At 44.6% G+C, this 12,688-nt stretch overlaps 1 protein-coding gene across 1 annotated transcript in view; it reads left to right on the plus strand.

Annotated features, from left to right (window-relative positions):
• PLXNA2 (plexin A2) overlaps positions 1-12,688 on the plus strand; it is a 561,219-nt gene that overhangs the window by 467,537 nt on the left and 80,994 nt on the right. The window contains exon 20 of the mRNA XM_078644504.1: positions 11,437-11,671. Coding sequence (XP_078500630.1) covers positions 11,437-11,671 — 235 coding nt within the window. The remainder of the gene's footprint in view (positions 1-11,436; positions 11,672-12,688) is intronic.

Raw genomic sequence — 12,688 nt, forward strand, 5'->3', positions numbered from 1 at the left:
TAACTTCACATAGGCATATCTTCCACATACAAAATATACATTTGGTATTGCTTGCATCCCTTTCATGAAGTTCTTAGAGTAGTACTCCAATTGAAAAGCATGTTCGCAATTGACTTGTCCTACATAAACGTTTTCATAATAGGAGTAACTCCTGTGAATGCACAGTTTCCCCCGTTTCTCCTTATCCAAAGCAATTGGACCAATACTTCCTTTTCGTTGTTGTGCCCTTTCTTCCTTGGTCCAATCTGTTTCTCCTTGTCCTGATGCCTTCAATACCTTCTGCTTCCTGTATCTAGTATCTACCTGTGCTATAAACTTTTTCTCAACTTCTGATATTTGACAAGTCAGATTGTTTATTCGAGCATGTGAAGTATCTAACGTTCTCCATGGAATAAACCATTTGTGTAACCTGTCTTCGCTTTTGTAGTAGTCCCATTTGTTCAAATGCTTGAAATTCGGAACCTCTGGCAATGTCGAGTCGAAATTCGAGAAGTAATACTCAAATCCGTCTCGTCCATAAAACATACTTAACAATAAACTGCACGTTATTCCATATGTCAACGGGAGATGATGGTATTTGATACCCTCCTCCACCGAAATTGGTAATTGCATACAGACATAACAGTCCTTTACCTCCATGGCATCAACATATTCATAAAGCAATTTAGCATAAGCATTTGACTTGTAATTCCCCTGTGACTCATCCATGTGTAACCTTTTTACTTCTGCATCTAACAACACTTTGTCTTTCTCATTGATGTTTCCCTTCTCCTTAACTGTGGTAGTTCTCGGTGTTGACACTCCCTTATCCTCCTTAACTGTGGTTCCATCCCCTTCGTGTCCCGCTAGGAATGAAACAGTTACCACTAAAATTATAAGAGAAACCACTACTCCTAAAAATGTAACAGCTATACATTTTGCCCTGCGGTTCGGGTTGCCAGCCTCCATGTTCTCAAACAGTGTAGTTTTCGACTTTCTTCCAGCATTCACTTCCTCTTCTTTTCAAACAAAGTCTTTCTCTCTTGCAATGTCTTTCTTGAAACACTTGGAAGCTTGACAATTTGTTTCCGCAAAACAATTCAAAGTCCAGTAGAAAATAGACAACCCTAGCCCTTCTCCATCCACTAAAATGAAACCCCTATCGCTTTTCTTCTTCCACTCGGCGCTAGGTTATCTTGCAACAAGTTTACAATTTCTTTTCAAAAGTCTTATTTTCGTCTGAAGTTATGTATGACTCAAGGAGTGACACTACTTCTTCATAAACGTCCATCCGAAGTATCATTCCCTCAGGTTCTGGACAGTTCGTACCACACCATGGAAAGTCAACCTTTTCTAGGATTATTCTCCTTATTTCGCTCAAGACAAGTGGACGGACGAAATTGAGAGTTAGCGTTTTTTCAATTTCTAATCCTGGTACTATCAGTTCTATATCCACAATTACAAAGGGGTCCGTTCTAATCAAGATCACTTTCTTCACTTTTCCAGATCTGCACCCCTTTGAAGACACTCGTAGTATGATATTAGTCCACAACAATAAGCACTCCTAGCAATTCTACTACTCGTTCAAGCATTTCCAAACGAAGAAGAGTTCCCTCCAATATTGGATATCGTGAACAGCAAACTGGAAACTCAACTGTCTCTAAAAGCAATTTTCTTATTCCACTCAGGAGAGCAGGATGAACGATGTTGAGTGTCAGCAACCTTTCGGTCTCCGCTCCTGGCAGTAGAAACTTTATTTGCACTGTGATGATCGGGTCAGTTCTGATCAGTTCCACTTCCCTGATCCTCCCTGTTCTGTGTCTCCCAGACATCTGCAACGAGGTAGGTCCAATCGGGAGTAGAGTATCTTCTGCTAGGCACTCGCACCCTACTTGATCTTCTAAGACCCTCCTCGGCTTGATCCTGGATATCTTCTTCTGGATCTGAGTCTTCGGATATAGGAGTAAGCGTTTCTTCTTGGGCCGACCTCAAACTTAGCCTTCTTCTTCTTGCTGGCCAAGTGGCAGCTCCAAGCCTTATTCTCCTATTCCTTGTCCTCCCACTTGGTTCTTGGTCGCTCCGATACGGATCTGAGTCTGAGTCGTATTCACTTCTGCTCTCTCCTTCAGTTGCGTCTTCTGTCTCACTGCCGTCCTGCCTTCGCTCTTCTTCTGAATCCGATGCGTTCCCAACTTCTTCCGACACCTCCTCAGCTGCCTCAATCCCTTCTTGCGACTCTTCTTCCACTTCCGGGCTTTCGTCTGGGATGGGAGCTGTTCCTTCTAGAGGTGCTGGAACTCTTCTAGTATGGGATGCATGGATCCAATTTGGCAGCCCCCCGCACTTCACCGCGGTGTTCGTGATCAGGATTACCTGAAAGGGCCCACGCCAGCGAACATCTAGGCAGTTCTTCCGGACGTGTTTTTTAACCAGGACCCAGTCCCCTGGGTTCAGGTCATGACACAGGTTCCTCGCTGCTGGAACTTCAGCCGCATGCACCTGAAGGGACACAGAATGGATGGCGTCAGACAGTCCTTTACAATAATCCAAGATCAGATCATCTGTAATATTCAATAGAGCAGTAGTTGGAACTGTAGGAAGTCTCATGGCCCTCCCCATCAGGATCTCGTGGGGAGAGAGACCTGTCCTCCTATCAGGTGTGCTGCGCATGCTCATGAGCACCAATGGAAGAGCATCTGGCCAACTCAAGGATGTGGATGCCACTACTTTAGCCAATCTATTCTTCAAAGTGCCATTCACTTGTTCCACAATTCCTGAAGCTTCTGGTCGATAACTACAATGCAGCTTTTGATCGATATTCAGTGTGGAGCACAACATCTTCACTATTTCGCTGTTAAAATGTTTTCCTCTGTCCGATTCCAAAGAGGCAGGCACCCCGAAGCGCGGTATCAACTCCCTGAGCAACAATTTAGCCACTGTGAGTGTATCGCACCTACGTGTAGGGTACGCTTCAACCCATCTGGAAAATACGCATACAATCACCAACACATACCGAAGGCGATTGACTCTTGGCATTTCGATGAAATCTAGTTGCATTCTATTGAAAGGCCCCCCCGACCTCCCAATGTGACTCAGTGTGACTGGTGTTCGTTTGCCTACGTTCAGTTGTTGGCAGGTAACACATCGCTTACATACTGATTCTGCTGCTATTCTGAATTTCGGGCAATACCAAGTCTGCCTAAAAACTCTCATCATAGCATCCCTTCCTAGATGTACTGGACCATGTATTTCTCTCGCCATGGGATTAGCTAATTCTTCAGGTAACACAGCTCTCCCATCTGCTGAAACCCAAAAATCCATTTCACTTCGCACACAGCCTGCTATTTCCCATGCCTTTTTCTCTGTTTCAGGTGCGTTCTCCTGCATTATCCTTAAATCCTCCCAAGTGTCTACAGTTTCTAACATCATACTTAATTCAGTCTTTTCTTCTGCACCTTCTATTTCCACCTTTGAGAAAGAATAACTTTGTTCCGCACAATAGCGTGCGACTTCATCAGCATATCTATTACCTTGTGACACAAAATCTGTATTCTTAGTATGAGCTACACACTTCACCACTGCAATGTCAACAGGACCTTGTAATGCTTCTATCAGCAATCGCACAAATTCTCCATTTCGAATGGGCGAACCAGAGGAGGTCATGTAACCCCTCTGAGACCACAACTGCCCGAAATCATGAACCACACCGAAACCATATTGGCTGTCCGTGTAGATGGTGACTCTCTTTCCATTTCCTGCTATGCAGGCACGAGTTAGGGCAATAATCTCTGCTACCTGTGCGGAATGTACTCCTTCCAGGCAAGCGGCTTCCACAACTCCAGTAATGGTACAAACAGCATAAGCTGCTCTTAACCGACCAGTATCGTCTCTTAAACATGAGCCATCAACAAAGTAAATTTCATCGGGGTCAGACAATGGCTCATCCACTATATCTGGTCTGGGTTTCGTGCATAGTTCAGTCACATCAAGGCAATCGTGGTCTTCACATCCTTCGCCTTCTATTACAGTAGGTAATGGCATCAAAGTAGCAGGATTCAAGACAGAGCATCTCCTGAGAGTCACGTTTTCTGCGGCAAGTATAACTTGCTCATAACGCGTGAGCCTACTATTGGTCAGATGCTGCGTCTTCGTCCTGGTCATTAACAATTCAACTGAATGCGGTACATACACCACTACTGGATGTCCCATCACAATACTCTCGCTCCTTTCAATGCTGACACCCGTTGCAGCAACGGATTTGAGACATCCGGGCAACGCTGCGGCTACTGGATCTAATGTAGCCGAAAAATATGCAACTGGTCTACGGGCATTACCGTGGGTCTGTGCCAAGACTGACAAAGCACATCCCTCTCTCTCACAGCAATAGAGTGAAAACGACTTTTCATAATCTGGCATTCCCAGAGCCGGAGCACGACATAAATCGTCTCTCAGCTGTAAAAACGCCACCAGACATTCTTCATCCCATGGTACCGGATCACTCACCTCCTTGTGCGTCAGTTTCTGTAAGGGCTTTGCTTTCAGTGAAAAGTTAACTATCCACTGTCGGCAGTAACCCACCATTCCTAGGAACATTCTAACCTCTCTCTGAGTTGTAGGCGCATTCATTTTCATTATCGCCTCAATCCTCTCTGGGGACACCTTACGTTTCCCTTTTTCTAACCTGTGCCCTAGATACTGTACTTCTGTCAGACAATACTGTAACTTGCTCGGAGATACCTTATGTCCATTTTCAGCTAAATGATTCAGTAAGGCAATTGAATCTACTTTACAAGCTTCCTCTGTTTCTGACGCAACAAGTAGGTCATCTATGTACTGTACCAGAACCGAGTTCTGTGGCAGTACTAGATTCTCAAGATTCTTCTTCAACAACTGATTAAAGATGGATGGACTGTCTGTGAATCCTTGTGGAATTCGACACCATGTTAAAACGCGATCTTCCATTTTAAACGCAAAAAGGTACCTGCTCTCTTCATCCAATGGGATTGAAAAGAAAGCCTGACAAAGATCTATCACTGTGAACCATTCTGCTTGACATGGTATTTGAAACAATATTACTGATGGATTCGGTACCACGGGACAACATGAAACGACTATGTTGTTAATCTTTCGTAAATCCTGAACTATCCTAAACTTCCCACTAGGTTTCTGCAAACCCATAATCGGGGAGTTACAAGGACTGCCCACGATTTCTTTCAGTATTCCCTGCTGTATCATTGACTCGATCACAGGCTTTATTCCTGCAATCGTTTCTTGGGACAATTTGTATTGAGGCGTTCTTGGAAACTCAACATTTGGTTTTACCAGAATTTTTACCGGTTCTACCCCTTTAATCAATCCTATATCTTCTCCTGTGAAATCCCACACCTCTGACGCCACTGCATCTCTTAAGTCTTGTGGAAGATCTTCTACAGTCAGAGTAGGATATAGTTCTACACAGAATTTTGAATTGGCCACCTTAAAGGTAGCATCATCGTCGGTAGTCTGTACCTCCACTCCTTGTGGGGTGCAGTATATGGTGCAATTCAATTTGCATAACAAATCCCTACCTAACAGACATACCGGACTCGAGTCACAAACCACAAACTGATGTTCGTTCATGTGGTTTCCAATTTTCACAGACACTGGTTCTGTCAAGGGACTAGTCATTCTTTTATTTGCGACTCCTACCACTTGAATTGTTTCCCCTGACATTGGCAAGTCTGGAACTACCGCTGATCTCAGAGTCGAACGAGTAGCTCCAGTGTCCACTAAGAACGTAGTGGGACACCCTGCCACTTCTGCCTCAACAAATGGCCCTCTCTGATCCACTTCTAGAACTGCCCCGAGGGTACAGTCTTCTTCACTGCTCACCCGTTGTCCTGTCAATGGATCAATGTAATAACATTTTTCTTCCTCGATAAACAGAGGCATTTGTTTAAAGACCTTTCCTCCAGCTGCTATCTTCGGTGGCTGTGGGAATTGGGCCCGTGGAGCCGAAGTCCCCCCTTTGGCCACCTTACTGCTTGGGACTGTCACTTTTTGCACTGGGTCTTCTTGGACCTGCTCTTCTACTTCTTGCTCTCCGTTTTCAGGGTTAAAGGGACACTCGCGTCGCCAATGCCCCACCTGGTGACACAGATGACACTTTGTCGTTTTCTTTAAAGTGGCAAAGTCTATCCTAGGTCTCTGCCCTTCTTCATTATCTTTGTTCTGACCATTTGGTTTTCGTCCCATCCCCTGCTTTTGCTGGCCACCCTTCCCAGCGGACTGCATTTGCACCACCATCAATTTCTCCTTTAGATTCTTGGCTTTAGAATCTATCTCGTCACTGCAGTACCTCGCATATCGTAAAATCTCATCTAGTGGTTTGTTCTGCCAACAGATTAAATGTTGCTGTATCATCAAACAAATATCAGGTCTCAACCCCAAGACAAACTTTGACACGAACTGCCCTATGTCTTTGGGATCCATTACATCTAGTCCACTGTATTGCTTGAATGTTTTCAACAATCTTTCATAAAACTCGTGAACTGTCTCCTTGGGTTCCTGCCTTGTTCGGTCTATTTTTACCCAATCTATATCCTGTGGTGGTACCTTATCTTTCAGCCATGCTATTACCCTTTCATACTTTCGCATGACAATCTCAGATGGTCCATTTGTTCGAGCATCCCTCAATGGTTCAGCATTTGGCCATTCGACACTAGTCTTACAAGGGGTCCACAGATCAGATGGGACCACGATGTCAAACAACGTGTTCAAATCTATCCACAGTACTTTCGAGATTTTAACGAACCTCTCTACCTGCTTATACCACTCGACTGGGTTGTCCCGCAACTTCGGAAATGAGTTGGTAAATGCGGCTAAGTCTCCTCTACTCCAGGGCACATGTACATAATTTCCATTTGATATTTCTCGCAAAGGGAATGCCTCCATATGCATTACCCTTCCCTCAGGGGTCATCACATTTGTACTTCGCCTAACTGTGCCCTTTTTCGACCACCTTTCTTCCCATTTATCCAGTTCTCTCCACACTCTTATCCCTGTTACCAACTCTCTTATGTGTGTTTTTAACCCAGTAGTTCTCTTCTCATCTAGATCTTGGTCTGCGTACTGTAATCTGTGGTTGCTCTGCAATGCCCTTGTCCTAGACAAATCCACGGCATACTTGTCAGCCAAATCAGTCAGTTTTTCATGAAACGCTCTAGCTTTCCTAGTAATATCCTTTGCCATGAACAATAACTCATCCTGTTCATACAATTCTATCCTTTCCAAAGGCAATGTTCCATCTATTATCTCATCAACATCTGATTTTAAACTGGTAACATCAAGCCTTTTTGCCTTTATTTCAGCTTTCAAGACACTCAATTTAGCTCCTCCATCCGCATCTCTCCCATCCCAGCTCCGAGATCTACGTTTAGGTATGGGTGAATTATAGGGAGTCCTCCCCTGTTCCCATCTCTCTAAGTCCCATGCCTTTCCATCTTCTCGGGGTGGGTGGTGAAACACTCCTTCATGCCTCATAGCCCTTCTCTCCCCTTCCGGGCTAGTTTCACGGGATGCAGGGTAAGGTGTTCCCTTACTCCCTCTTTCTTCCCTACTTCCCTGTGATTCCTGATTATTCGAGGCGTGGCGGGACCTATCGCTGTTCTCCTTTCTCCAATGTTGAACGTCTTCCCCAAGTGTATGATGAAGGCACCTAAACCTATTCTGAAAAGCCCGTACCGCCTCATCTCCTCCGTTCCCCCAGAGACGGGACATTTCCTCACATTCTACAATCTTAGTATTTTGTTCCGGCTGTTCTCTCTGATTTGTAGGACATGCATCCCCTCTATTCTCTTGACTTTGGCCTTCCCGGCTCTGACTACTCTCGCTGGCCCCACAATGAGATACTGTCCCGTTACCCCTGCTTTCCCACTCTGGTTCCGTTCTTGTCCTGTTACTCGGAGATACTATGGACCCGTCCCATTCCCTCAAATCAGCTCTTAACTCTGAAAAAGATCTTGGCCGCGGTCCCCTTAGATCCATTGGTCCTCTCGGACCTCCCTGTTCTGAATTGGGACCGACAGTTGTGTCTAATGGGGTGTTCCACGTTACCGAACCTGGTAATTGTTTCCATGCATTCGTCACATTATTCCTCCTTTCCATCTCAATCCTTTCCCTATCCAATTGCCTTTGTTGTTCCCCTCTATCTCTCTCAGAATTATAGATCGAAACTATGGGTCCTATGGTAACAGGCACTTGAAGAGCGTCTGGCAATCCCACAGACTCAACCCTTTCTGTGGTTGGCGTTTTCTGCACCACAAACCTTCCCACTACACTCTGTACAGTGTTGTTTGGAGGTGTTTCTCCGCCTTTGCTAGGTGTCCATTCCGATATAGGGAGTGGTGTATACCCCTCTATCTCATTCCCATCTTCCCTTGCGAGCCCTCTATCTTCTATCAATCCCACTCTCGGAGGTGGTCTATCCATTAACAATCTGTTTATCAGATTGTCCTCCGACTCGCTTTCCTCGTCTTCTTCCATGAGGTTTCCTCCTCCTGACACCTCCCTCATCGGATACATTTTCTCCACCTCAATAGTCTGTACCCTCCAACGCTTTTCCTCCTCATCCCATTTGGAATCTCGCACTGCCCTTACCGATCGCGTCAGCCTTTGTTGACGCCTGTTCAAATTTCGGTCGTGTGCAGCCTTAATCCATGCATTAAGAGCCTCAAACTGTGTTGGTCTAGGTGAGGGTTTCAATGAGGACATGGTTGCTTTTAGCCGATGTAACACCTCTAACTTAAACGTCCCGTACTTCGGGAACTGCATTTCCTCATTTCCTTCCGTAAGCTTATTCCAAGCCCCAATCCACAATATCGTATGCAGCCCAACATTCGTTGCCATATAATGAGCTGGCGTACCCTCTGGGGGAGCCTCTTCCCCGTAATAATGTTCACTTCGTTTACGTTTAAAAATCCCTTTCAAACACTTAAAACACTTCATGATTTCTCTTTTCTCCGCGTTTGTTTACTTCCTGATGATATTCCACCAATCTCGGCGCCGTTCTCACTAACTGGCCTATCCGTACGCGACTTTCCTCCGACGTCACTCTAGCCGCCCAACCAGAGCGCGGCTCTAGCTAACGTCACACCAACCGCTCAATCACAGCGCGGCTCTAGCCGACGTCACCCGTCCCCCTTCGCAGCAGTTCCCCTCCTTTCTCAGCTCGTCTCCTCGGTCATGCACGCATCCCATTCATACTCTGAAAAATGATTACTTCCGTCCAAGCGATCACCTTTCTTTGACTGTACGCCCACAGTCTTTCTGTAGTTGTCACCCTAACTTGGCGAAATGTCTTTCCGCTTACTTCCAGACAATCGCCTTCTCCGATAGGTTACTCACACGCAGTAACTTTCGACCAGCGTCCGTTACTCATACACTCACTCTTACACTCCCCCTATCTTGGATCCACGGCGGTCAATGGTACCTCGTGACCTCCGTACTATGGTCGACAACTACCCTGGATGTTCGATACACCCAAAACCACTTAAGCTCTGGCCTGAACTTAAGATTTCACCAGTTCACCCGTTTACCAGGTTACCAGTTTACCAGGTTGCGCGCGCTCACAACCTTCTCTCTTTCACACTACAGGCATTCAACTCCGCAAGACATTACAATACAAATACCACACAAAACACCGCAATCTGTTCACGCATGACCCTTTTTATACTCACTCTCCGATACTGCTGCTTTTCTCGCACCGTCTGCACCTTTCGGCACACGATTCTTCCGCTGCTCGTCTCTCGACGTCTCGGGCCTTGGGGTAAACTAACCTCTCTAGATTACCTTCCTCAAGAAGATAACCATCCTCACTCTGCTACCAACTGCTAACGCTGGATTACTGGTTACTAATTATCTTACCAAATCCCATTTCCTGTCGACTGAATCGTTGGTACCTGTCTTGAGTAAAAGGTAATCTCACACTAAACAATCAATTTAAGAACTTACACCACTCTAAATGACCACTGACCAAAATTAAGTTTTAAAGATTTAATATAAAGTCAAAGATAACTGAAGATACAAACTTCTCAAAATGAGATTCAAAAGGTATATCGGTATCACTATGAACATGAACTTCTTGAATAGTCTGAGTCTGAAGAACAAAATAATAAGTACAAGCTCTAATAACATGAGCGTTGCCAAAATGAATACAAGTTGCAACCTCAAAGTCATTACAGAAAAGAAAATTAAGGTTAGTCTGTCCCTACACTATACTAAATGACATCCCTACTTAGCAAGATCTTAACCCTCTAGGTGTCAGCCGTGGTGATTTCCTAAGAAGATCACGCACTTCTCTTTGTCTCTTCTCAGATAATGGGTCTCTCCTGATCAGCCTATCTGCCTACCCATCCGCTTCCTTAGGCTCCCAAAATCATCTGCTCTGCTCTCCTCCCGGGTCACTTTCCCTAATACCAAATCACATTTCCAATAGAAACGCCCCTTGGGACGCCCCTCACGTGGTACATCTTTCCGCGGCAAACTCCATGATGGTACTCTTGAAGACCCTCGTTAAAGTTGACCTTGGTTCCCAGGCTTCTTCTTCAGTGCGCTGATACCCCCTGAAATTCCTGGAAACTCCTACAGGCCTGCGCAAGGCGCCACTGAACAAAGTCCCTTTCATTCGAGCTGATTAGGACCCTCGCACCTGCATACAGCTCGTCCTGCAGTGGGCCTCAAATTCCAGACTTCACCATATCTTAGGCCATAAAACACTCTCAGAGCTCCATACTGGACACCTCACGACCTCTCCTCTAACGAGCACATGACGATTTAAACTACATGACATTATCTGCTCTGGCCTACTTGATTTACATGCAGCAGGTTCCTGCACTCTTAAAACGTTAACTTGATTTAAACAGCAAACATTCTTAACTAGCATACGTTTCTAAAATAACACATCTATAAAGCATATACTTTTAACCCTAAGTTCAATAGTACATTTTGAAAGAACCATGTCAACCTTGTCTCACATTATTTTAGCAGCACGTTTAGATTTGCTTGTGAATTGCCATGAGGCCTACACAAAATACTGGGTTTTAGAGTTACATTCAACTCTTACATTATTCCTTTAACATGAGAACGTGAGGTTTTCATATTCATCCCAAACATTTCTACATTAGTCTCACACAGTTATGATTATTGTTACTCTACTTAAACATTCTATGCATTTCACCACTGAATATAAGACACTCGGTGTATTTCACTTCTAAATATAAACACTCTGGTGCAAAGTACATGTTAACTAACTACGTGCTTGTAAATATGGCGTACTTATACATTTTTTTCAAACTTGTGCTCTCTCATTTGCATTAAAGATCCTGCTGCACCATGATGGTGTGAAGGCTGTCTGGGATGCTTGGAGTGTTCCTTTGTGCTGATTGGTGTTTCTCTCTCATTCCTTCCATCTCACAATAGATTCACGTTGGAGGCATAGTCTTCTCACCTGGATCCGTGAACGTGATTTCCGACAGTCTCCTCACACTGCCGGCCATTGTCAGCATTGCTGCCGGAGGGAGCCTGCTCCTCATCATCGTCATCATTGTCCTCATTGCCTACAAGCGCAAGTCCAGGGAGAATGACCTCACGCTCAAGAGACTCCAGATGCAGATGGACAACCTTGAGTCTCGAGTGGCGCTGGAGTGCAAGGAAGGTGAGGGCACTCTCTTTCTCGTCTGGTGCTGGTGGGAAGGCGGCACCATCAAAGATATTCCCGAAAAGAACAGGTTGATAGGACCCCAGCGCGGCCATTCAGGTTTAAAATGTGGCCTCTCAATGATCATGAATGTGGTTTCTGTGAAGACAATCAGAAATCCAAATAAACAAGATTATTTGTCCTGTTGGTAACCTCAATTTGTAACCGAAATTTAAATTTTTGGGTTTCAAGAATCTTTGTGTCATTCATTGACTAGAAACTCCAGAAGAACTGTCTGAAAAGTTACCTAAATATAAGTTTCATGCTCTTCTACATTCACCGACCCCAGTCGGCCATACATTTTCTCTCCTCATGCTCTTACTTTTATAACAATTTCCTGCTCTGCTGCAAATGCGTTTTGATACATCCATTTACACTGGCGATTAAGTTTCAAAGACATCAACACAGATGATGGTAGCACTCAGAAAAAGCAACTGAGAAACTTATCACACATTTTTGCCGTCATTAAAGCATGATAATATTGTGGTAGATGTAGTTCTTGCGTTTTTTATTTTGTTTTGAAATCTTAATTTTAGCAATGAAATACTGTTCAATAATTTTCATTTTATTATCATTTGAACAGTAGCATTTCATGACATCATAACATTTCGCTCTATGGTTATTCCACTGGCACAACACAATACAAGTAAAGATGAGCAGACCGTTCATCAGCGCGCACCAGTGCGACACCAGATGCACAATGGTGCAGGTGGATCTTGAAATAAATTCACAAAGGCTTATCAAAGAAGTCTGAGGACAAAAATGTAACAAGAGATTCAATAGGAGTTCAAACTAGTCACAAGAGGAAAGACTGAGCAAGGAGTAACCTGCACTGGGCGGAGTAAGATAAAGGCAGCCCGCTACATATGCCATCCCAAGGTTGTAAGTTCATGCTAGTAAAAGCTACCTCCTAGGATAGGTCTGACAGGGGTAGAGATATGTAACACGAGAAGATACTGACACAGAATCACACAG

This window comes from Lissotriton helveticus, chromosome 5_1, assembly GCF_964261635.1.
Source record: "Lissotriton helveticus chromosome 5_1, aLisHel1.1, whole genome shotgun sequence".
Classification (NCBI taxonomy): Eukaryota; Metazoa; Chordata; class Amphibia; order Caudata; family Salamandridae; genus Lissotriton; species Lissotriton helveticus.